This window comes from Nelumbo lutea, chromosome 3 (assembly GCF_056320005.1).
Source record: "Nelumbo lutea isolate HS-2025 chromosome 3, American lotus-T2T, whole genome shotgun sequence".
NCBI classification, from domain to species: Eukaryota; Viridiplantae; Streptophyta; class Magnoliopsida; order Proteales; family Nelumbonaceae; genus Nelumbo; species Nelumbo lutea.
Window position 1 is genome coordinate 96,588,537 of NC_142686.1, and position 25,605 is coordinate 96,614,141.

Genomic DNA, 25,605 nt, shown 5'->3' on the forward strand with positions numbered 1-25,605 from the left:
TACGAGGTTTATGATATCTAAGCTATTACATAGAGATTTAAGAGTAGGATCATAAATAAATAGATGAGGTGAGAGATGAATAAAACTTCTTGGCTACTCGTATCCTAAAAAGTCAACAATGCCCCTCAACATTAATAGTGTGGAATCACTCATGTTAGTCTTGAAATCAAGATTAGACCTCATTAGTTAATTGCTGATTGTGTTTTAAATAAATTATTCTTTGAAATTAATTATTTAAAAATATTCTACAGGTCTCCACTTTTGATTTTAAATAGAAAATCATGTATCGTTTAAACATACAACCTTGTCATGTCTTGATGCTTTCATTTTGATAATATTTCTGTTTAATTTATTAGCCATAATCTATTTTTTATTTTTTTTAAGTGATTCATAATCTAAACTTTGTTTAAAAAAACAAATTCATAATCTAAACTAATATCCTTAGGACAAGATTCGAATCCAAATATTAACAATCAAATTTCGATCTCAATCCGATCCGATTCAAGCCCTAAATTCTGCCACCCTTTTTAGGCAAACTAAAGTGTATTTTTGTCTATTAACACATGACAATGGGCCCGGTGCCCAAATTACTTCCTTATAAAGTCATCTAATCCAGGTTTTTAAACCGAGTCAATAATGAACCGGTCATGGGTTTAGTTCTTGGGTCAAATGATCCGATCGTTTAAATTGAATGGATGGCTCATTCTGACAAAAAATAAAAAATTTAAAAAATCGTTTAAACTGTTGAACGGTTCGAACAATTTGACCATCCTAATCAACGGTTTACTGACCAAATCAACGATTTTTGGAAAAATAACGGTTCTGGGTAAAACAGACATAACCGGCTCCGATTTTCTGGACCGACCTTCCGGTCTGGTCCGGTTTTGAAAACCATGATCTTATCATTTACCAAAAAAAAGTCATCTAATCTGATCATACAAAATTCGTGCTGGGCATCTCACGGTTCCAATTGATTCAGAGTGGCTCTTCCCACTTCCCACTCGGTAAAAGAATTTGATTCCATGAGCTGTCTTCTTCATCAAGAGAGCCACATGATCCATCCGATTGGATTAAGCAGTGGCTCCAATATACCACTTAATTCCAATCCGATGGTTGAGATGCTATCAATTTCCCCCCGTGATCATATTCTATTGAAAATTTATGGTCCGTGATGCCACCATGGAGAAGACAGCTGTAGAGGAGCGCCCGCAACTCTGTTGGTAGATCCATCACCTCAAAGAGTCAAGCCAATCCCATCTTCAGCCTGACAGCTGAGAGTTCGGATTTGTTCTTTCTTCCATCAACTACTCCTCCGATTGTTTCAGAGTCATAGTTCTTCTTCTCCATTTGCTTTCGTAGATTGTTTCTTCAGGGAGAGTAGAAACAATGGACGTGTTGCGGAAGCAAGCGAGCAAGCTCAAAGAGCAAGTCGCCAAGCAGCAGCAGGTGCCTATCCTTTCCCGGCTTTTATTTTCTCTTGTTTTCCTTCAGATGTTATCTCTGCAGAAGCACAGATAAAACGCAATTCGATAAACACATTTCGCCGCTTGGATCTTGTTCAATTATCGGCATAATCTGCTATTTTGACTCCTGTGTTGGTAGAGTTCTTATCTGAATTGGAATAAGTGAACTTAGTAGGAAACTCTGCATGGGTGCATGGGAAGTATGCAAACTTAGAATGTGGGTTTATGAATTTGTAATAATAAATCAGCGCTGATATGGGCTTAGGCTGCAGATTGTAGGCACCAAGAACTCAGTAGAATCTTTGTATCAGATCTGTTTGGGAGTCGCTATTTGATTGGTACAATATAGAAGGCTTATTTGAAGAATTGCAATCTGATGATTGCAACGATACCCAATCTAGTGCAACAGGAATCGGTAAACAATGTGGTTGGGAATTGGGAATTTTGAAGTTTGAACAATGTTCAGGCAATTTTTATCAATTTGATAAGCTAAGGGAATCCTTAATCCATCTCTATAGGTGTACTTTCTATTGGGAGTTCTCACAACATCAAGATTTATAAATATCACGAGAGATCTATCAGTTTTAGCATTTCAATTGTAGAATTTGGTAGGTAATTAATTTCTATTAAGCCTATTTCATAATAGAAGAATATGTTGGAATGAATAAATCTGTAATGATAGAATGTCGCTAATAAAGTTTAGTAGTTAGTACTTTCTGTCAAATCTGCAAATATTTCTTATTTGTACACTATCTTTTTAAAATCACCGAAAGATCGTAATTTAATGCTTTATAGTACTAGAAGCATAAGGCATCAAATCGTACCATCTGTAACCATTGAAAGGCTCAAGTCATATTTTCTTGAAAAGAAATTTGCAGATTCTTTGTGTTTAAGTGAATTCATATAACCACCACCATCTATATCAAATAAAAAGATATCACTTGGTCACAAATTTAAGGTTTAAGTTTGTATATTTAATTTGAGTAAATATATTAACTAAACAAAGAAAAGTTACTAATGGAAATCCAAAACTGGAAAAGAATTAAGTAGAAAGGAGCCAGGCTTGGAAAACATGACAATATGTATTATTAGTATCAAGCCAATATGGGCATGACATATACCTGCACTTTCCTGGGCTTTACGGTTATTTTCTGATATAAGCTTGTATTCACGTATTGATATTCTTAGTTGATGTGTGCTTACTAACCACCAAAATATTTACAAATGTGATCACAGTTTCTAGATCCCCTGATTTTTTTTTTCTTTCATTTAATCAAGTGCTGCTTAGATAGTTTTCTTTTGTCATGAAGAGTCACAATGGATGGCAATTTTTGCTGATATATCTTGGTTTTTGAGTTTCAGGCAGTAATAAAGCAATTCAGTGGGACTGGCTATGAACGTTCTGATATAATGGTTACAGATGAGGTTGAAATGCAGAGGCATCAACAACTAGAGAAACTGTATAGATCTACTCGTGCAGGCAGGGTAAAGATGGTTTATTTAATGGTTATGCCTCACTTAATTTGCAAATTTAAAAATTGTTAACTATAAAATAATTGTTTATATTCCCATTTGAAAAATGTTTATATCAAATAGAACAAGATACTGTAATAGTTCATTTTTCAAAAAAGATACTATAATAGTTAGGATATTATGACGGCGGCTTCCAGTTAAACATAATTGTTAGCTCTTGTCCTATGAGATATTTATTATATGTTATATGTTAAACATAACAAGGCCAAAAGAGATTAAAAAAGTTGCAGTGTTAACTAATGGAGATCAGACTTATAAGACCACTATGACTTCGTCTTTTTTAATTTCTTTCTTTTGTTTTTGGGTGGGTGGGTGGGACAAGTAACTGAATATGCATTTTTTTTATGAATAACTGAATATGCATTTTGATAAATAACAAAATTCTGAACAGGCCCATATGACCAAACTTTCAGCTTTCTAGATTTGCTCTACAGAAAATGCAATTGGAACCTAAAAGTCAATCCACTTGCTTTGTACAAAAACAGAGAGAGACACCCTTAAAAACTTTATACTTGAGAGAGAATGCAGTTAAAGTGATGGCAGACCTTAGACAATGGGCCTGTTACTTGAGCTTGTGGTGAATGCCTTCCACATAAATATTTTGGGCATTAACTGCTAACCTAAAATCTATTCCTGAACTCATGCTTGACCACAATCACTCTCTGCTACTAGCTGTCAGGGTGATCAGTGCACCTCCATAGCCACTTAACTAGGAAAGCTTTGTTCATTAGAAGGGCAGCCAACCCACTGATGTCTGTAGGTGCTAAACCTTTGGCCATAAACAGCACCACCAAAAATCTATTTTATCTTTTGTGGCCATTCTACGGAGAGTGTAAAGGAAGTTTGATTGGATTTCCCAAGTTAGAGTTGCTTACCTCTATTTTTTTCCTTCTAACGATAAGGGTTCATTAAAATAAAGAAATGAACATCTCTCTCTCTCTCTCCACCTGCAAAACAAACCCACTGCTATCTTCAATGATCAATCTTTTGTTTAACTAAGTAGTTTCATCCGACAGGAAATCCTTGTTATCATCTACTTGCTCCTCACCTGCCCCAACCTTGTGCTCCATGAGATCTATATCTTCATCATCTACCACTCTTGGATTCTATATGATTGGATGTGTGTTACGTGTCATATTTAGTGGGCTGTATTGGGGCCCACCAGGGTCATATTTGTTGGGTTAGGTAATTTGTCATCACATTGCTAGTTGTTATCCTTATCTTATTAGTAGTCTGTTAGTGTTAATCAATCATTGGGGATTTAGTGGGTTCCATGGCATTTAGGGGATTATGTGGTATTGTTGAAGTAGTCAAGAATGTGGGTCCTTGTTCAATTGGCCATAGTTCATATATTTAAGTTGTATTTTAGGAGTTAAATGAAAATATTGGAACTTATCTCAAATTGGATTCTTGTTAGAGTTTGGAGGTCTAGAATGCTGGGTTTCCTTGAATTAACCTAGCCTACATTCTTCTCTTTTCGAACACTAAGAGAGGAATGTACCAATTACCAAATGGTATCAGAGCTGACAATATAAATATATCCCTGTTTTGAGCACTGACTTGTTCAACTGCAAGGAAAGGTCCAGATATTGGCAATGAACCAAGAGAAGATAGGGGAGAGAATGACCCAAATGTTTGAGTCCATCTCTACTCGTCTCGATCAACTTGAAGCTTCCCAGCCACCATGCAGGTTCTATGGAGATCAACCATAGTGAGAACCATGTGATTGAACCATTAGTTCCCACCTCGCGTCCTCGCCAAGAACAACTTGATGAGTTTCTCTAGTATCTCTAGTTTCTCTCATTCAAAAGTCTCAGTCCCAGTTATGGTGGCTCTTAACTATGATGATCATGGAGAAGAAGATTAGAAGATATGCACAATGGAGAGCCTAGCTAAAGTCTCCATTGCCGTATCCACCAAAGAGACCACCGAAGCCATCTCCGATGAAGTGAAGGAGCATCTCCAGTGGTTCGAGGATCAAAAGGTGGCTTTTGGTGCTGCTGTAGAGACCATAATCAAATTGAAACAACATTTGGACAATGAGGTGACGATAGCAACGTTGAAGCCATTGAGAGTGGTGAGAATGTGACAACGGAAGGGAAGAAATCCAAACCAGGAGGAGCAATGGAAAGAAGGTTGACCTTGGATAAATGGAAGAAGCTTTCATCCATATAGTCCTTAATATGGATCTTCACTCGAAGTAGGTCCAAGATATTCCTCCATTGCAGCAACAATCAGCCACGACTCTGCTACTCTTCCTCGTCCATTAAGTTGAAGTGGATTGTTTTTGGATCTACGGACTTCACCCTCCATTCTACTTGTTATTTGCAAGATACCTCATCCACCTATTTCCCTTATTACAGAATTTCACATCTTGTTTCATACCTGCCATCTTGTTTCATGGCATCATAGAAAATTCTCCAAAAATGTTGAGGGTGAAGAGCATACAGGGAATGATACTTGACTTTGACAACAACTAGGATGATGAAAGTCAAAGCAATCGTGGAGGTTCAGATGCCAACCGTGTCAAACGGGTCGACGGTCCGACCATCTGGGTCAACGGTGGTTCGAAAATGTTGGTGAAGGATAATCTTGGTGAGTGAGAGAGGGTAGTGATAATAAAACTGGTGTTATGATTTCCTCTGGTTACCTAAATGTAAAGATGATCTCCATCAAATTAAGTGGTGAGAATTATGTGCCATGGGCCAAGTTGGTGGAAGTGTTTCTGAGAGACAAGAAGAAGGTAAAACATGTGAAGGAGGAGAAACCCTCATTTGAATCTCATGGGTATAGTGAGTGGGAATAGGAGGATTGGTTGTGGAATAGCATGGAGCCTAGAATTAGTGTGAATTTTATGTTCTTGGATGCAACCAAGGAGATTTGGGACCATGCTAAGAAACTTTATTCAGGCCAAGATAATAATACACCAGGGTATACTAACTTTTTTAGGTGTACTTTAATATGAAGTAGGGAAATCAGAGCCTAGAGGAGTATTATGCTAGTATGCGAAACCTTCATAATGAGCTTAATGTGTATCACCTATTGACTCCAAATGTTAAGATTCAGCAACACAATAGGAACAACTTGATGGGACATGGTTTTTAGTGGGATTGAAATTTGAATACAAACCTGTTAGGGCACAAATACTAGGCAAATATGCTCTGCTCTCTCTTGAGGAGGTGTTTGCCCGACTTTAAAGGATTTCTATTGAACCTTCGGAGCATTCTACCCTCTTTGACAAGTTTGTTTTTGTGGTTGTGAGAGGGGGAGGTCGTGGGAATAGAGGTGGTGGAGGTGGACATGAACTTCTAGGGAACCGAGATGGTCCTATGTTTAATTATACTGGTGGACGAGGTGGAGGTCGTGGTAGAGGACGGAGTATTGGTCCTAGGACATTTACATATTGTGGGTTAGAGGGACATACTGTCAACTTCTATTATGACTTGCATGGCCCAACCAATACTTGGGCCAATCATGTTGTGACTAGTGGTGGTGGTGTAGTTAGTGAGAACCAGTAAGCTGATCAAACACCTTCCACATCTAAAGGTGCTTCTGGGAAGCAAATGGTGAGTGTCCCGCATGATGAGTATGAGAAATTTCTTCAGACTTACTCTCAACACAACACAACTACCCTTGCTCACTTAGGTGTGGTTTGCTTGGCATCCAAACCTTCACATTGGTTTATTGATTCTGGAGCCTCTGATCATATGAATGGAACTACAAGTGCGTTTTCTTCTCTTTTCCAGTCTTCCACATCCCAAACAGTTACCCTAGCTAATGGTTTTACCTCTCTTATTTGTGGTGTCGGTGATGTTGACCTTACATCTTTATCTTTATCCTTTGTTTTATATGTACCCAAATTTCCCTCTAACCTCATGTTTGTTAGTAGATTGACTAAATCTCTTAATTGTTCTATCACATTTTACCCCTCTTCTTGTGTGTTTCAAGATCTCAAGATGGGGATGAAGATTGGTGAAGGGCATGAAGCTAGTGGATTGTATTATCATGATGGTGGTGGTTTGAAAGTAGCACTTCAATCTTCTTACTCCTTTCCAGTGGCACTGTAGACCAATGTTTTAAAACACAGAGGCGTGAAGCGAGGCATTCCACTACCTAGAGGTGTGAGGCATAATTCAGAATGCAAGAGGCGTAAGCCTCCTTAAGAGGAGGGGGGTTAGGAGGAGGAAGGGGAGGAAGATGAAGAGGAAGGAGGGATCTCATTTTTTCTTTATTTTTAATAAAAATCTTTTATATTAAGAGGAATAAAGATGCATAACATTAGTTGAAAGGGGGGATTGTTAGAGTCGAGAGCATAAGGGTAGTTTAGTCTTTTGTAATTTAATTAAAGGTGAGTTGTCTATTCTATCTGTGTTTAAGTTGTGTGTCCCATTTTTAATGAGGGTCATAATTGTCTTTTGTATTCTAATGCACAAACTATAAATAAAAGGTGGGTTGGCTAAGAGAGTGTGATCTTTTTCACTCTGGTCAAATCCTTTATTTCTCTCCTCTCTCCTTTTTCTTCTTCTTCTTCTTCTTCTTCTTCTTCTTCTCTCTTTCTTTCTTACTTCAGACCTAGGACTGAACCGATGTTAATTGAACCATTAACACAAGGCATCTACACTTGACATGAGTTAAAATGTATAGGGCTTTTTGGTGTTCTCATTGCCTAGAACAGAAAGAAATGTGTGGGCGTGAAGCAACAAATCTCTTGGACTACTTTGAATGCTTCCCAAAGGAATACAAGATAGGAACCAAAATGGCCAAGGCATGTTTGGATGTCAAGGTAAGTTTGTTATTGCTGTAGATGACAAAAATGGTGACATTGAAAGGAACCTCATCATGGCATTATCTCTTCCAAATACTCGGGCCATGGCATCTATAGTTAAGCATGAGCTGGGAATTGTATCCATAAGCATGGAAAAGATGATCTGGAGATGCTAAGGCTTCTATTGATGTTGCCAAAAAGCAGAGATGAAGACTCATTTGCCCCAATTCCAAAAGGACATGGGTTTCCCAAACTACTCCCATCAAAGTTCAATTTCTTCCATCCTTCATTCGGGTGAAACCAAAAGGTAGGAGAGGGATGTACCTGATATGGAGTAACAGTAACTCTCAGTGAAGGTTTTCACGCCCAAGGAGAATACCAAAGACTGCTCCCACTGAAGATGCATATGTATAGTTAAGCATGAGCTGGGAATTGTATCCATAAGCATGGAAAAGATGATCTGGAGATGCTAAGGCTTCTATTCCTCCCAAACTGTCCCTTTTCCCCAAAAGTCCTTGTATTCCTTTCCTCCCAAACTGTCCAAATCACAGCTGTCCTTGCACATTTCTACAATTATTTGCCTCTTCTTTTTGTGTTCCTCAGAAAAGGCAAGCTAAAGAGCCTATCCAAACTAACAGGAGGGATAACCTGCAACTAAAGAGAGCAAAACCATTCCCAAATACAGCAAACGAAGGGGCGGGAGATTAAGAGGTGGTAAGCAGTCTCACCATTCAATTAAAATGTTGGAGCTTATCTCAAATAAGTGGACTTTGGTGCAATGGTTGGGTTGCTCTTTGCGACCTGGGTGACCAGGGTTCAAATCTGGGAAACAGCCTCTCTGTACGTGCAGGGTAAGGCTGCATACATCTGTCCCTCAGACCCCACATTGGTGGGAGCCTCGTGCAGTGGGCTGTCTTTTTTTATCTCAAATAATTGGAGCATAGTTCATGTATTTAAGTTGTATTTTGGGAGTTAAATGAAAATATTGGAACTTATCTCAAATTGGACTCTTGTTAGAGTTTGGAGGTCTTGGGTTTCCTTGAATTAACCCAGACTACGTTCTTCTCTTTTCCTGCACCAAGAGAGTAATGTACCAATGTGTTTGATAAACCTTCTCTGAGAAACTGCATCATTTCCAGAACTCAAAATTTTATCCTTACATATACTATTAGCTCCATTATCACTGATTTTATGGATTTTCCTGCTAGGATAAATAGTTGTCCCACTCTTGCCATGTGCACATGTGTGGGAGAGGGGTACAGCTTGATGCAAAATCATTCTCCAGTTAACCACCAGGCAACCTATAACTGAACACACATACATTGCTGGCCTGCTGGGGATATGCATTTCATGCTTATATGACTCAAAGATGAATCTGTGCAGCCAAGAAGGTATTTCAAACATGCCAATAGGCTTGATTTTATGCAGTTTCCATGTAGATTTTGTCAAGTACTGAACTGATAAAAATAATAAATAATAATCTCCAAGCTATCGAAATGGTTGTTGGAGTTTACTCATTTGCAGTTAGTACCCCCATTAACAACTTGCAGTTAGTACAGCCAAGAAGGTATTGACTCATTGTCAAGGAGATAAGATGGATTCTACTCCTCCAGGTTCATTCAGATGCTAGCCAGACAGTGGTCAATGGAAATCCAAATGGGACTTGTCCAGGATTCTTGGTTGGGAGCGATTTGGTTCTTATTTTGCTGATGTTCTGCAAAGATAATTGGACTTTGCAGACTTGCAGTTGCTTGACTGTAAATTTTAAGCGGATGGCTCTTCATGGGTTATGCATCTATTTTTTGTTTTTTCTAATTTAATTATTTTTTGGTAGTCATGTGATGAGATATAGTTATTTTGGTTTTTATTCCCTGGCAGGATGGAGAATATTATCACACTTATTTCTTTTTTAGGGGGGTGGGTTCTATAATTAACTAACAGCAATCTATGCAATAAATATTCCTTGGAAAAGCAAGAGTTAGGAAAAAATAGTTGGTTGTGATGTCATAGAGCAAGTAGATTACATGTTCTTATCCTCATTAGTTTATAAATAGGAAGGTAGATTCTCTTGCTGATGAAAGCTCTCCTGGGCTTTGAAATTTAATTGTAAATATGTACTTTATTGATTGATGGTAAAGAATAAAATTATGTACAGGTTAAAAGTGCAGAGCACCCCAATACTCTAGATTGATCAATATAGATTCATTTATTTTTTATTAGTAAATATAGATGTGATTTCCTAGATAAAAATACTAGTAATGAGCTAATAAAGATTGAAAGTAACATTAATGAAATTTTGTTTATATTTGTTCCAAAAGAAATTTCTATGTTGCAAGTGTCCCTTGAGCCCCCAACCTTTCCTCTAAACATGAAGTTAGGTCTACATACCTTTTGTCTTGGATTTTTATCTTTGGTAGAGCTTGTTTTGTATATTATTTTGATTTAAGAATTTCAAGATCCCCCATCTCTAGCTTGATTCCAAAGTTATATCTTGCTTAAGATTTTCTGTTGTTTCAGGATTTTCAAAAAGATGTTATTCGAGCTGCTGAAACATTTACAGCAATAGGATGTAAGCAAATTGAAGCAGGTGAGGATTCTAGTATATTCTCAGATCATAGTGATATGCTTTTGTTACTAAAAGTCACTGTATACATTGGGTATTTCTTTCCTTTTTACGTAGGGGCCATTTGATAATGGCTGGAGTTTCTGACACCAGAAGATAATGTAATCTAGTTAGAGACTACACTAACACAGCTAAAGGAACTTTACAACATAAACATTTTAGATAATAGGTGCCCAACATGTAGTCCATGTAGACATTTAAGTTCTTAAAGAAAGTAGATCTGAATATTTACTTAATTTTAATGGTTTAACCATCTAACTTAGATATTGTTTTTCTAAGCTATCTATAAATGGTAAAAATGAACAGTTGAAATCATATTTCAAGTTGATCCCACTTTCTAATCCCGTCTGTCTTAATGCTGCAATTGGATCCGCTCGCATCTCTCTCACTCCCAAAGAGGTCGAGGAATTCGCCCCCAAGATTCGACAAGTCATAGATTGTGCAAACCGCAAAGTGTGACGACGGGAAAGTTAAGGAGAAGGGTGACAAGAGGCGACAGGAAGTACGAAGATGAGAATGTCGGCGACGTAGAGGGAGAAATCCACAAGTTGGAAAATGGATTAGATTCTGGTTTCAATAAGATGCGGTTCAGAGGTGATTTAGGTGGCCTGGGTAGGAAGGGAGGCAGATGGGGGGTGGAGAACGGGCACAATCCGAACAAAAGAAGGCGAGGTTTGAAAGGGTTCCTCTCCTATAAAAGTGCGGTAGGTGTAGGGATTTGGCCTGGGTTTGGGGAGACGATCATTCGAAGGGAGGGGAATCAGCAATTTCTGGAAACGAAAAAAAGGGGGGTGGAAGCCAGGACGAAGTTTTTGAAGGGCTGCTTAGTGGGGTGCTTCGAGAGGAAGGTGGGGGTGGTAGAAATAGAATCTTGGGCGGCAAGAAGTTGGGGGGAGGTGATAGGGGTGAGGATCAAAAAATTAATAGAAGACCAATACCTGTTTATCTTTCTCTCTAGGGAGGAGGTGGAATGGGTGTTGTACAATGGACCTTGGAGGCTAAGACAAATTTGACTGGCGATTGATTGGTGGGTAGATTCAGTAGGGTGCCTACCGATAGAGAAGAATAGAGAGATACCTCGACCAAAGGAGACATGGATCAAGGTGTTTGGTCTTCCGTTGCAGCTTTGGTGTCCAAAAATAATAGAGGAAATAGGGAATATATGTGGGGCTTTTTTAGGGATAGACGATTCGGTGGAGGAGTTGAGAACCTGTGAATGGGTTTGCATCAAGGTTAGAACAGATGGAGAGGTGTTGGAAAAGATTAAGATCGTGACAGGTGATTGCACGTTCTAGATCTAGATTTAGGAAGACTGGAAGAGAGAAGACCGGTGGCGGAGGAAAAGAAGAGATTAGAAGGGGAAGAGTACCTAGGGGAACTGAATCCTCTTGGAGAAGCTAGAGAAGAACTGGAGCAAGAGGTAAGCAGAATGGTAGTGCTAGAAGAGGAGGTGGAGGATAGCGGAGATAAGGGGTGGTTATCGGAGGGAAGGAAGAAAGAGGAAAGGAAGAGGGGACATTTGAGATCCGTGCCCGAGACGGGGTCAACTAGGGGGACTGGCTTGGAAAGTTAGCAATCCCTACCCCACCGTGCGATGGAACCGAGTATCAATGGTCAACAGGATAAGGAGATTCAAAATTTAAATAAGGTCTAAGGAGGAGCGGGATTTTCGAAAGAAGCCTTAAAGGAAACTATTTTGGAGTGCTTAAAAGAATTGGAGTGGATGCCAGCAAGGCAAGAACACCAAAGAGGGGGACCATTGAATTTGGCGAGCATAGTAGGAAGGACCTTTGGGGGTGGTTCGGGCAAAAGAGAACCAAGGAAAATTAGTGGGGAGACCAAATCCATCCCAGACGGTCCAAGCAATCAAATTGAAACCGAGACCTAGCTAGTTTCTCCGCAAGCCCTTCTGGGATCTCGGGAGGGTGAGCGATCTTGGCCACAGGGACTGAATTGGTTAGTCTCGACGGAGAAGATCTTCTCGGCAGATAGGGATAACTGTGCTCGATTGAAGACTGGTGTGGAATGGAGATGCTCAAGAGACCTATAAAGGCCTCTTAATAATCAAAAGACGCCTCCTAGAGTCTCCAACACCTAAATGGTGTTGGGGGAGGATGTCCAAGCAGCTGAGGCGACGACGGAGATAGGTTTAGAGGAATCAAATCCAGAAGAAATAACCCCATTGGCCATAATTGAAGTTAGAGAGGAATCTACCCCACAGTTCAATCAGTTGGCCGAAATCCCAATCTATCAGGTGCGCAACACTGTTTTGTTTCAAGGGGGTGAACAAAGAAGGGGAAAGGAGGTGGTTGTGGAGGGGAGAGGGGTGAGGAAGTGAGGGAAGGAAGAAGGTCGATTCTACATTAGCCTGGGTGACCTCAAAGCTGTTGGGGCTGGGGAAATTTTTGGGGGTGTCTATAGAGGGGTGGGAGGAGGAAACAATTAGCTATTTAGAGGGGATAGAGAAGAGGTTGTCAGTGGAAAAGGAAAAATTGAAAGCCAGAAAAGGGGGAAGCTCTTTCAAGAAAAACGGGGAATTGCTAAGCCTTGCCTGGGGTTTGAACGAGAAGGCGGGAAAAGGGGAGGGGCAGGTGAGGGGAGGGGGAAAGAAGAGGTAGAGGAAAGTGATAGGCAGGGACATAAGGGGGGGCGTGTTTCTTTCTGTGTTTTCTTAATGGAGTTAAAAATATTGTCTTGGAATGTGAGGGATTTGGGGTCAGGGAGAAGACGGATGGTGGTGTGTGATTGCCTGAAAAGATGGAGGTTGGAGGTGGTTTTCTTGCAAGAATCCAAATTGGAAGTGGTGCAAGCTGAAACAATCAGAAGTATTTGGGGAGAAGGGGAAATTAGATGGATCTACAAACCAGCTAGAGGAAGTGTAGGAGGGCTAATTACCATGTGGGACAGATCGAGATGTAAGCTGATCAACTCCTATGTTGTGGATTTCTCCATTTCAGTGGAATTAGAATGGGAGGGGGGAGTAAGGGGTTTGTTTACCAATGTCTATGGCCCAACTTTAAATGAAGAGAAGGAAAGACTTTGGGGGGATTTATCGGATTTTTGGAAGACAGAAATGGGGGTAGAAACGGAGCTAGAGACAGAAGGCGTTTTGCAAACTTTGTAAATCAATTTGAACTGATAGATCTCCCACTAAATGGGGCTCAATTGACATGGACAAACAACCAAGAGGAGCCTACCCTAGTAAAACTAGATAGATTTCTGGTGTCCCCGAGATGGGAAGACCTATTCCAAAACCTGAATCAGCAATCTTTGCTAAGGCGTTTTGCAAACTTTGTAAATCAATTTGAACTGATAGATCTCCCACTAAATGGGGCTCAATTTACATGGGCAAACAACCAAGAGGAGCCTACCCTAGTAAAACTGGATAGATTTCTGGTGTCCCCGGGATGGGAAGACCTATTCCAAAACCTGAATCAGCAAGCTTTGCCAATGCCAATTTTAGACCATTCCCCTCTTCAATTGGTATGCGGTGGGCAAATCCGAAGGAAGTCTAGCTTTAAGTTGGAACTCACATGGTTTGAGGAAGAAGACTTTGTGCCTTTTTTAAAAAACACTTGGTTGGAATTTCGGGTGGTGGGTACAAGCTCCTACATTTTAGCAAAAAAATTGGGTGCAATTAAGGAGGCTTTGAAATCTTGGAAGGCAAACATTTGGAATAAATCTGAAAATGAAAAGAGGTGTCTGGAGGAAATTAAAGAGAGAGATTCAGCAGAAGAAAGAGGTCCCATCTCAGAGGAAGAAAAGAAGAGAAGACTGTCAGCAAAATTCTTCCTAGACAAATCTGCTTATAAGGATGAACTGAAATGGAGACAAAGAGCCAAGGTAATGCTCAAGGCTGTTGATAGAAATTTTAGCTTTTTTCATAAAATGGTAAAGGCTAGAAATAGGATAAACAGAATTTAAAAGCTGGGACTGGAGGGGGAGGTAGGGGAATCTTGGCAAGATAAGAAAAGAATGGTTATAAGTTTCTTTACGAAGCTCTTCAAGGAAGATTGGAAAAAAAGACCTATTCCGGAGGGAGTTAATTTCAAAAGAATCTCGAAGGACCAACAGAGTGGTTTGGAAGCTCCTTTCTCGGAAGAGGAAGTTTGGCAGGTGATAAAGAACTTAGATTCAGAAAAGTCCCCGGGGCCGGATGGGCTCACCATTTTATTTTATAAAAGTTGTTGCGATGTGGTGAAAACAGATGTTATGCAGGTTTTCCAGGACTTTCATAGAAATGCTTCTTTGGAAAGAAGCTTAAATGCTACTTTCATATCTTTGATCCCAAAAATTGGAGGAGCCACAAATTTGAAGGATTTCAGACCTATTAGCCTCCTAAACAGCTTCTATAAGATTCTGGCCAAGGTGTTGGCAGAGAGGTTGAAAAAGGTGCTGCCGAGTGTGATCTCCCAAAACCAGTTTGTGTTTGTCCCAGGTCGCCAATTGATGGACAGTGTTTTAGTAGCCAACGAATTAATTGATTCAAGGTTAAGGGAGGGAAATCCGGGTCTTCTTTGCAAACTTGACCTTGAAAAGGCTTATGATAATGTCAACTGGAGATGTTTGGACTGTGTATTGAATAAGATAAATTTTGGGCAGACTTGGAGAAACTGGATTAAAGTTTGTGTCACCTCTCCAATGTTTTCAGCTGGTTTCTTCAAAAACTCAAAGGGTCTTAGGCAGGGAGACCCTCTCTCCCCTCTTTTGTTCATTTGTGTTAGAGTTGGCCGAATAAGGGTAGATTAGTCATCTCACCTTGGTTAAGTTATGAGCTTATGTGGCAGTCTTATTAGAGGTTCTCTGTCCCATACTTAAGCAGGGGCAGTTTAGTCCTTGTACATTTAATTAGAAGCCTAATCACTATTAAGAGGTTGACTGATAGGGTTTAGCTATCAAGTTCGACAGTTCTTTCATCTTCTTCTTCTTCTCTTCTCTTTCCTCTTCTCCTTACTGGTTCGGACTACTGTAGCTACAGTAGCTACAGTAGCTACAGTGAAAACAATTTGTATGATGGAACTACTTACAATCTTCATCCAAAAAGTAGGGGAGGGGGGTGGTGGAAGGGCTTTGAGGTGGTGCCAGGAGGGAAGAAGGTTCAGGTTCTGCAATTCGCAGATGACACCCTTTCTTTTTTGGAAGCCAATGAAGATCATTTAGATCTTTTAGTGGGAGTTCTAAGCTGGTTCAAGTGGTGACAGGTCTGAAAGTCAATTGGAGTAAGAGCAGTTTAGTCCCAGTGGGAAAAGTGGAAAATGTAGAGGACTTGGCAGAGAGATTAGCATGTCAGGTGGGATTCCTTCCTTCAAAATATCTGGGACTTCCCCTAGGAGCAAAATGCACTTCAGCTCTGATCTGGGAACCAGTTTTAGAGCAGCTAGAAAAGAATTTGGCATCTTGGAAAGCGAGATACTTGTCCTTGGGGGGCAGAATCACTTCTCTCTCTCTTTATTCCCAATCCCAAGTAAAGTGGCCAAAAGGATTGAGAGGCTGCAAAGGGACTTTTTGTGGAAAGGATGGGAGGAGGATAGGAAGAAAACTCACTTGGTGAGTTGGGACAAGGTGTGCTCTCTGAAAAGTAAAGGAGGGCTGGATATAATAAAAATGAGGACCTTTAATAAGGCTCTTCTTGGAAAATAGATCTGGAGGTTTGGGTTTGAAAGAAATCACTGGTGGAGGAGGTTAATGGCATCAAAATACAACATAGACAGAGGAGATTGGATTACTACTTCTTCTGCCCCATCTCTAGGCTGTGCAGTTTGGAGAAAAATAATGGACATTCTACCTATTTTAAGTAGAGGCTTAAGCCCCATTCTTGGGAAGGGTAATAGGCTGTCCTTTTGGAAAGATCCCTGGTGTGGAAATACTGCTCTTTCAGAGAGATTTCCACATCTATTCCAGGTAGCTGATCATCAAGATGCAGTGGTTGCTGATTGTTTTGAGGTGGTGGGAAACTCAGTAGTCTGGTGCCCTTCTTTCAGAAGAAAATTTCAGGATTGGGAAATCCCTGCATTGGCTGAACTATTAGATCTGCTCTCTCTTCAACCCTTAAACCTGCTCAGAGAAGGCCATCTGGATATGCCTGCTCAGTCAAGTCATTTGCCAATCACATAACACTGAGTACTGCTGAAGATATGCCTGCTTCTAAAATCTGGAATCCAGCCGCTCCCTCAAAAATCAATGCCCTAGTGTGGGCTACAGCTCTAGCAGGTGTTTAACTAAAGTACACCTATGTAAAAGAGGGTTTCTTGTCCAGGACCAGAGGTGTGTGTTATGTGGTCAAGGAGTGGAAGATAGCAGCCATCTGTTTCTACATTGCTCAATTTCTGGTAGATTATGGAATCATTTTCTTAGTTCAGTGGGTCTTGCCTGGTCAATGCCAGGTTCGGTGAAGGAGATGTTGTGGAGCTGGGGTTTAATGGGTTTGCCAAAGCTTGCTTCAGCTGTGTGGATGTCCATTCCGGCTGCATTAATCATCACTATTTGGGCAGAAAGGAACCGGTAGATCTGATTTCTATCTCTGTTGGAAAGCTGATTTCTTGGATTTCAGTCTCGAAGGGTATCCAGGCTGCTGAACTGGGGGCTAGACTGAATTCTAGGAGCTTATGGAATTTGTAATGTTGTTATGTAGGGGTTTTTTCCCCATCTAAGTGTTTAGTTGGGGGGCCTTTGTACTTTGTTCAAGTTTTTTCTATCAATAAAGTTTACATTACCTTTTCTCAAAAAAAAAGTGGATTTGATAGATTAAAAATCATTTTTTGATATAAATGTGGATTTGATAGATCATTTATTCCTTTAGTTTATAAAATATCAATTTTGAATATTAATCTTTTTAATTTTTAGTTAGAGTTGTTGAACATAAACATATATATTTGTTTGGATTGCATGTGGACACAAAAGTTAAGGGATGCACCCTTGTTTGTAGCATATCTCATATCATCATGCACCAATACCTGTACGGTATGCCCCGTATTGAGTGTATCATATGGATATTTCTATCCTCGTTTAGATCCTTTGTTAGAAGGGCTATACATCCCAACTGGAAGTAATGGCAAACAACCAAATGCTTTCACCCAAAACTAACCCCTGAACAACTATCATGAACTACAAATAGAAAACCAGATCTCTGAGGCTGCAGTCACATAAATATGATGGATAATCCCCAATATTATTCTAGCAATCATCGTATAAAGTACAATCATGCAATTTAGACCAAGAGCTCATAATTTAACAATGGATATGTCGCTAAATAGGATGGAACGGTGAAACAAGATTCTTGTAGCTGACTCCATATAGTTAGGATAAGGCTTAGATGAAGATGATAACGATGCAATTCAGATCCACCCTATGTTCCCTACCCACCAATCCCACTCTATCTTTCTATTACACCACAAATTTTAATCTTTTTCTATATTTTTTACTTTGATTAGTCATGATGAGTTTTGATGTGATGATGCCCTTAATCTGTTTTTCCCTTGCATTATTCAGGGACCAAGCTAAGTGAGGACTGTTGCAAATATGGAAGTGAAAATAGCCATGACAACATTCTAGCCAAGGCTGCATCTCTCTATGGTGAGGCTCGTGTTCATATCGAAAAAGAGCAAGAAGACTTGAATAAGCTGTTAGGCTCACAGGTCGGTTGTCTTTTTTATGTTGCTGCTTTGTTAATTTCATTATATGGGATAAGTACATGCTAGCATCTATTATCTGTCTTGAAAGGTACACACTATTAACTTATTCCAGAGAATTAAGACTTTAAGAGGATCTATTTGATTCTCCATGACTTTGAACTTCTAAGAATTTATGGAGTTCAATCAATCAGATTTTGGGGCCAGCTTTTGGGAGACCATTGAAAGTTCAAATATTATATGCTAAATATTTATAGTTGATTTGTATTCAGGTGCTATCTCCTTACCCTTGTCTAGAAGTGTATCTTCTCTTTTTTCTATGAATAAGATTTTTATTCTACTATCCACAAAAAAGAAATCCTAAGAATTTGTGTGTTTTTTATCTGTCATTTATATTGCAACTTCCAGTTCAATTTTTTTTTTTTCTAATTGATGTTTATTCATTCTAGTTAGAAAAAAAAAAAAAAGAAAGACAGAAATTGTCAACTCCAACATTAAGTCATAGGCTGGATTTTGATATACAATACAGGTGTATGTCAAATTAATTCCGTTCCCACTCAAGGGGCCATTTGGTAATTGATGAAGTGGCTAAATGAATGACTTATTGTTTTGTCTTTATGTGAATAAAATAAACAAATAATAAAATATTCAACTGTATAATAATCAGCCCAGCTTCAATTACACAAAAAGACATAACAATAAGCAATTCAATTCATCTAGTTCAGCTGTTATCAAGTGGCTCACTGGATCTTATATCGCAAGTCAATGTGGTATTTGCTTGATGTTTGTAGTTTTGACAATTGGAATGGAATGAAGTTATGGGTAAGAAAAATGAAAATCAAATAAGAGGTGTTTGAAAGATGAAAAAGGCCTGAAGCTGCTTCAACGTGAAGTTACACAAAAGGGTATATGACAAACTGTGTGACCAGTTTGTGGTTAGTCTAAGACTTGAGAACCTGTTGGAGAACTTTGTGGTTACCCTAAGCTCTAAAGAGTTGAAAATAGGTTATGTGGCATCTGTTTCGCTCACTTGTCCTTTTCAACCTCAGACAGTGATGGTCAATCAATCACTCATACAGTTGCTCATCAAATTCGTACTTTTGCCTCACAGTCATATGATATGATGATGTGTTCTTTAATTACAATTTACAGTCTGTTTAAGCTTTCCGGCCATTTAATTTGTCATTAATAAAAATGGCGTTTAAAGTGTTCTATGAAGTAGAACATGAATGATAACTTACTATATTTGATGATCATGTTCTGTTTCTATTGAGTGGTTATCAAATTGCACACTTGGATTTTCTTCTTTTTTTTTTTTTGATTTTATTTCATTTACCTCCTTTTTTTTTGGGGGGGGGGGTTGTGGAGGGTGGTTTGGAATAGAGGACGAATATCCATGCACTATTATAAATGATCTACCATTACCAATGTTCAGCATAATGTTATTACTTTTTTTGTACACATCTCTACTATCTGAAATCATCAAGACAGTTGATTTGGGTTAGTTTTTTTAATGATATTTAAAAGATCATTAGGGTCATTGAATTTCAATGTTTTTATATTTAGTTTATTTTGCAAGCTCTCAGTGTCACTAATTTACCTTGAACGCCCTTCTATAATAATTAGGTATGAACCTATTTCTATTTGAATTTTCTTAGTCACTATTGTGCAGTTCTTAGTAGTTTATAATGCATAATTTCAATTATATTTATACATATCTATATGTTTCCAGATTTTGGAACCCTTGAGAGCAATGAGCATTGGTGCCCCTCTAGAAGATGCTCGCCATCTTGCTCAACGATATAGTCGAATGAGACATGAAGCAGAGATGCAGGTAACCAGACAATTGGACTCTCCACAACAATACTATCATTAGGTGCTATATGTTTGAACCCTTTAAACGTTCTATTCTATGTGTTAGGCTTGTCATTATTTTATCTTTTTTAATTGATCATACAGGCAGCAGAAATTTCTAGAAGGCAAGCAAAAGTAAGGGAAGTTCCTAGTATTGAGAACAATGCAAAGCTACATGCAGCTGAATCTAAAATGCAGGAACTGAAGGCAAACATGGCAGTTTTGGGCAAAGAAGCAGCAGCTGCATTAGCTGCAGTTGAAGCACAACAGCAAAGGCTGACGTTCCAGAGGCTTGTAGCAATGGTATGCATTTTACAAAGAATTGTTCTGTGATCTCTGTTATTACTAGAACCATAAAGGATTTGGGTGGGTTTACATGGTTGATTATGGTGCTTTGAAGGTTGAAGGAGAAAGGACTTATCATCAGAGAGTAGCTGCAATCCTAAATGAGATTGAAGCTGAGGTGATTTCCGCCTTTTTTATTTTTTTTTTCTATCAAGAGAACTATCTTTGTGTGTTGCAATTGAAACTCATATCATGGAATCTGCTGCTGGTAGATGGTCTCAGAGAAACAGCGGAAAGAATCTGCCCCTCCTGAAATTTCATCAGGTGGACGTTCGGAGAAGACAACATACTTCCTAGCAGAAGTATATTCCAAATATCCCAAAATTCTAGATATAAATTTATTACCTTGAATGTTGGAAAACTCACATGTTTTTTATTTGTTGCAGGCAGTGCATGCTTTTAATGCTTCATCAGAGAAGGAGCTGAGCTTGGCAGTGGGTGACTATGTTGTTGTCCGGAAGGTTATCTTGTCTCCCTTCATCTGGTCATGTTTTGAATTTCCTTTAATCTTAAATTAATCCAGGAAACTATTCCATGGGTGGAAGTAACAAGACATGAATTAAGCATCCTTAGTTAATGATGGATATGGCACTGAACAGAACAGAATGGCAAAACAGGATTCATGTAGGAAAACCCATATAGTTGGTACAAGGCTTAGATGATTATGATGATGATGATTCCTTGGAAAATCAGATCTTTGTATCTGATAAATTTCACTTGTTTTTTTTTTTGGTTGGTATAAATTTTCACTTGGTCAATATACTTTAACTATGTTTTGTTGATTCAGGTATCTCCATCAGGCTGGTCAGAAGGAGAATGCAGAGGTAAATCAGGATGGTTTCCAACAGCATATGTGGAAAAACGCCAAAGGATTCCCACCAACAAGGTGGCTGCTGAAGTCTTTTAGTCTTCCTGTGTGAAATATTCAATTAGTTTATTTTGGTAAATAAATGTCAATTAGTTGGAACCTTAACTTTTATGAAGAGAAAGCTTCTAGACAGCTTGATCGTTACAGGACAATATGATTATTTAATATAGTTTCTGTGCAGGTTGCCATTTATTCTTTTGTTAGTTTGTTCATCTCTCTCTCTCTCTCATAGAATTATTCTTGAAGGCTACATGAAAATCAACCATTTCTGAGTCTTAAATAGAAATTCGACAAATTTCTCTTCTCCTTGCAGCCTTGACCCTCTCCATAACCATCCATAGCTTAGTCACATATGCCTCACCACCTCTCACTTACAAACCATTTATCTCCAATAAAGAAGGTTCTAAACATAAAAAGAAAAGTATTAAATAAAATTTCAAAGAAAAATATATAGTATTCATATTAGTTTGTTCATCTAAAATTTCAAAAGAATATTGTGTAATAAAAAGGAAATTAGCTGCAGGAAATGAGTTTACTCAAATTTTTTTTTATCATTGAATACTGTTTCTGAACTATTTCTATCTATCAACAACCATAATAGATTGTGAATCTATTTTTGATAAACATAATAGCTTGTGAATATGTGGAATCAAATACAATGGGAAGTAACAGTCCGAACGTTTTATTCCATGTATTTCCTCAAACTGCCCCTTTCGTAACTTATTGGTCATTGCTTGGAATGATGATGTTGAAGTCGCTGACAGTCCACTCTGCAACTTCGTTATCACTAATGTATATCTCAGTTCCGAGATCAATTGATGGTCAGTGTCTCTCTACTGGCTTAGTACCTGGATCCTGTAAAACCAATTCAAGAAGAGATATGTTATATGATACTAACAGGTCATGAATGAAGACATTAAAGTAGTAAAACTAGAAGCTCAGACCTGGTAAAAGTAAAGTGCCTGAGACAATCTTCCCACGTCCAGCTCCCAAGTTCTGGCATCTCCAATCCAACCCTCTCTTTTCTTTGTGGGGTACCCATAATCTCCCCAGGCTCGGTGTGGCAATATCTGCAATATCTCCTGAGGTTGAGGATTGCTGTATGCATCACATAAGTTGTATGGTTCCTCTAGATGTTCTGCATTCCCAGGAGCACAATACATATGGTAAGCCTCATAAGGGTATTTTGCTGTGTCTGTGCGATGGATTCGAGTTCCATTAGGGAGGGTATGATAAGGGAGGGTATGATAAGGGAGGCATGACTGTGCTTGGGTTGATCATCTCACTGTATCTGGTGACATCACTAGTGACATCTCCATCACAAGGCTGACCATTGTTCTTCCAGCAGCTTCCCATGTCCATCAGATAGAATTGGCTTCTTGGCCGCCTCCTTTCTTTATGTCCAGTGTGAACCTCACTTTGAAATTGGGTGATTTTGGAATCTGTAATCATTTAATATACATGTTCTTAGAAAGTAGTGAAAGCTTAATTTGAACTAGAACCATCAATCCAATGAAGTGCTTTTGCTCAATTTGTATGCCTATTTCCTAAATATGTATGTTATTTATCATTAAATGGACAAGAAAAATAAGAAGTAGAGCTTACAATCTTTGACATTCCTCTTGTTTGGTAATGATATCCCCCAGATAATCCTTTAGTAGCATCTGACCTTAAGTAAAGCATTAGCCATGGATACTTGTGTGAAGTCTGCAACACATCATGGATGACCCAACTTCCTTTTCCAACTTCCTTTTCCCATGTCACAGAGTAGTAAGAGGTGTTAACAATAGGCCCTTTTGTAACATCAGCATCCAAGTCCCATGTGCCATAGAAACTTCCCCTTAGTGTAGTAGCAGCTCCATCTGATCCCTGTTGCAAACTGGTATAGTTGTGGAAAACGTAGGGCATGTTCATGCACCCTTTGCCAAAGCATGGGAACCTTGACTCCTGTGGAAATGGTTTGGACTTTTTTCCATTCTCTGGGCACATAGCAGCTAAAGTGTCCATGTTGCCACTCTTGAGCATGAGCATCCAAAATTGCCATGGCCCTGGTTCATCTTCCACCTGGCATTTGTTGCCCAAGTATATCTCTTTTAGGGCAGCCAAACGGTCTACATTGTGGATGCGCCGGCCGATGTAGGAGTTTACTGCACCAAGCTTGTTCTCTTTCTCATGAACCTTGTGGATTAATCTTACTTCAAAATAAGAGAAGGCAAATTGGAGTTAGAAAAGAATCATTTGGTATTTGGGGGGGGGGGGGGGTGAGAGGTTGATGCTAACCCTATAACCAGCTACTAGCTGTGGAATTTGTTATCGCCCTATAACCAGCCCTTGGTTACTCAGTCTAAGCTTTCAATTTACTAAGACACCCTAAATATGATGGTAAAGTATTATAACTAAACACCTAAAAAGAGAAATCGATATATTATTTAAACACATAGAACATTAATCCATTTGCCATTACAAATAAATATAATAACTACTAAATAATATATTAAAGTGTTCTATTGAAATCCAAAAATTCATGGCAACCTAATCTTGCCATATAATGGTTACATATATAGTCTTAATTTCAAAAATATATTAGACCCATATGAGAACGAAAGAAGAAGAAGAAGATCCATCAATAACTAAGTGACAGATCATATATAATCAGCTAATAAGGTGGTTTTTGGGACCAATGCCGATTTATCAGAAATCGGTAAATCAATCAGAAATCAATTATTAATAAAATTGGGTTGAAAATAGGAATCGCCATTTTCTTTCCTCTTTTCATGAAGTTCTGATTTTTTTTCAATGGTGTGGCAGCTCACGTGGATACGGGAGATAATTCACATTAAAGGAAAATCACTGGCTAATAATCACTATCAAACAAACACATAGCCGGCTGGCATGGCAGCAATGGTACCAAACAAACAATTTCTTTGAATTTTCTCAGTGATCTTAGAAATCAGTGATTTATGAGAAATCTCATCAGATTTCACAAAGAGAACTGAATAATGGATGAAAAAAAAAAAAAGAAGAATGAAATTTCTCAAAGGAAGAAAGAAAGACTAACGTGGGACTGAAGAATTGTCTATGTCGAAGCAATCAGCCACTCTGGGACTTCCCATAAAGGGAGCTTCATATCCAACCCCATTGCATTGATTCCAAGCTTCAATGGCCACTCTCAGCCCGTCTCTTCTCATCCCAGGATCACCCACTGCTGATACATAATTCTGAGCGGAAGCAAAGCCCGATATGTCGCAGAGAAAGAGAAGAGCAAACAGAAAGAGAGTGTGGAGCTCCATTAACGTGAACTTCTGCGTTACAGCAATGAAGCAATCGACCAGAGAATGAAGAATATATATTTGTGTCCATGTTAAGATAAGAGCAAGTCTTGTCCTCACCTGTATTCCAGCTAACAATCGAACTCTAAAGGTTTATCTCTTCTTATCGTTTGTATAGTTTAAGTGTATTCGAACTCAACGTAACGTTGTAGAAGTTCATACAAATACAGAAACTCACTGAATTCACCTGGTGAGATTATCACAAATCTCTCTCTCTCTCTCTGATTCGAGGTTTTTCCCATTGACGTGGATGGCAGCAACTCTTCGTCTGTACCTTTCGGACTGAATTTTGCACCAGTTATTGCTGTCAAAGTGGATGGACTGAACTATCACGGAGGTCGCAATTTCCTCCTCTTCTGAGAGGTAGAAAGCTGATATGCAGCAATAATAGTTCAACTTCTTCTTCTGCAACTGAAAACCCAGAGTACACTTCTTACTGTTGTTGTTTAGACCAACTGTAGAAAGCTGTAACACTACATATGAACTCTGGACGAGGACGAAGCTAGAAACTCTTTATGAGTTCCTGCTGTTTCCTGAAGTGTAAAATAATTGCTGATAAGCTTGATGTGACTGGACTGGACATCCTGGTTCTGAACTGTTTCCTGATTGGGAAGCATTTACTCCTGAAATTACTACACGTGCTGGTTCCCTCACTTTTCATGAACTTCAGCCTTTATAGTGTTACGTGTACTTGGTCCAATCCGATCCACTCCAATTTGAGTCCATCCAATACAATTCAATGGATGTTTTTGATCAATTTGGATCGGTCCAATTCAATGTTTGGATCGTTCAATTTATTCAAATTCATTTTGATTTAAATTGATTTTAATCCAAATCCGGTCCATTGACACATATTCTTATCTTGTATCAATGGACCATGAGTTTAAGAGGCAGTTTTAAAGTTGTCAATGGTAACAATCTATTGTGTTCAATTATGCGTTCATGAATTCTTTGACTATATAGGGACTAGGGAGTCGGTAAATTACAACATATGGGCCTATCTATAATGACATTTATCAATGTCTTCAATTCATCTGCTCTGGCTCGCTCGCCTCCGCTTCTATAACACTCTCTTTCAACTAGTGTTATTCATCTTCGTTCTTTTTAATATAAAATATTTTTATTAAAATCCTTGTGTTTGGGAGGATTGTGCCTTTTATGTTTTGAACTACACCTCACACCTCTAGGGAGTGGAAT

The 25,605-nt window shown here is 38.9% G+C and overlaps 1 protein-coding gene and 1 pseudogene across 2 annotated transcripts; one reads left to right on the top strand and one right to left on the bottom strand.

Annotated features, from left to right (window-relative positions):
* Nucleotides 1-1,153: 1,153 nt before the first annotated feature.
* On the top strand, nt 1,154-21,271 carry LOC148867032 (SH3 domain-containing protein). The gene is made up of 10 exons (XM_088974987.1): nt 1,154-1,446; nt 2,826-2,948; nt 10,279-10,348; nt 17,873-18,018; nt 19,745-19,846; nt 19,972-20,169; nt 20,267-20,329; nt 20,424-20,513; nt 20,598-20,672; nt 20,999-21,271. The coding sequence occupies exons 1-10, from the start codon at nt 1,387-1,389 to the stop codon at nt 21,116-21,118; spliced, it is 1,047 nt and encodes a 348-aa protein (XP_088831113.1). The 5' UTR covers nt 1,154-1,386; the 3' UTR covers nt 21,119-21,271.
* A 342-nt stretch (nt 21,272-21,613) lies between these two features.
* Nucleotides 21,614-24,502, bottom strand: LOC148867033 (uncharacterized; annotated as a pseudogene). Its single transcript, XR_016109132.1, has 4 exons — nt 24,138-24,502; nt 22,685-23,274; nt 22,024-22,521; nt 21,614-21,934 (listed from the first exon to the last, which is right to left on the bottom strand). The product of XR_016109132.1 is annotated as an uncharacterized LOC148867033 (transcript).
* Nucleotides 24,503-25,605: the final 1,103 nt, after the last annotated feature.

Bases quoted from the DNA above. Each gene is read 5' to 3' on its own strand.
- LOC148867032 (XM_088974987.1), top strand. From the start codon at position 1,387: ATGGACGTGTTGCGGAAGCAAGCGAGCAAGCTCAAAGAGCAAGTCGCC. The intron at 1,447-2,825 runs GTGCCTATCCTT...TTTGAGTTTCAG, and splicing joins AAGTCGCCAAGCAGCAGCAG to GCAGTAATAAAGCAATTCAG. The intron at 2,949-10,278 runs GTAAAGATGGTT...CTGTTGTTTCAG, and splicing joins GATCTACTCGTGCAGGCAGG to GATTTTCAAAAAGATGTTAT.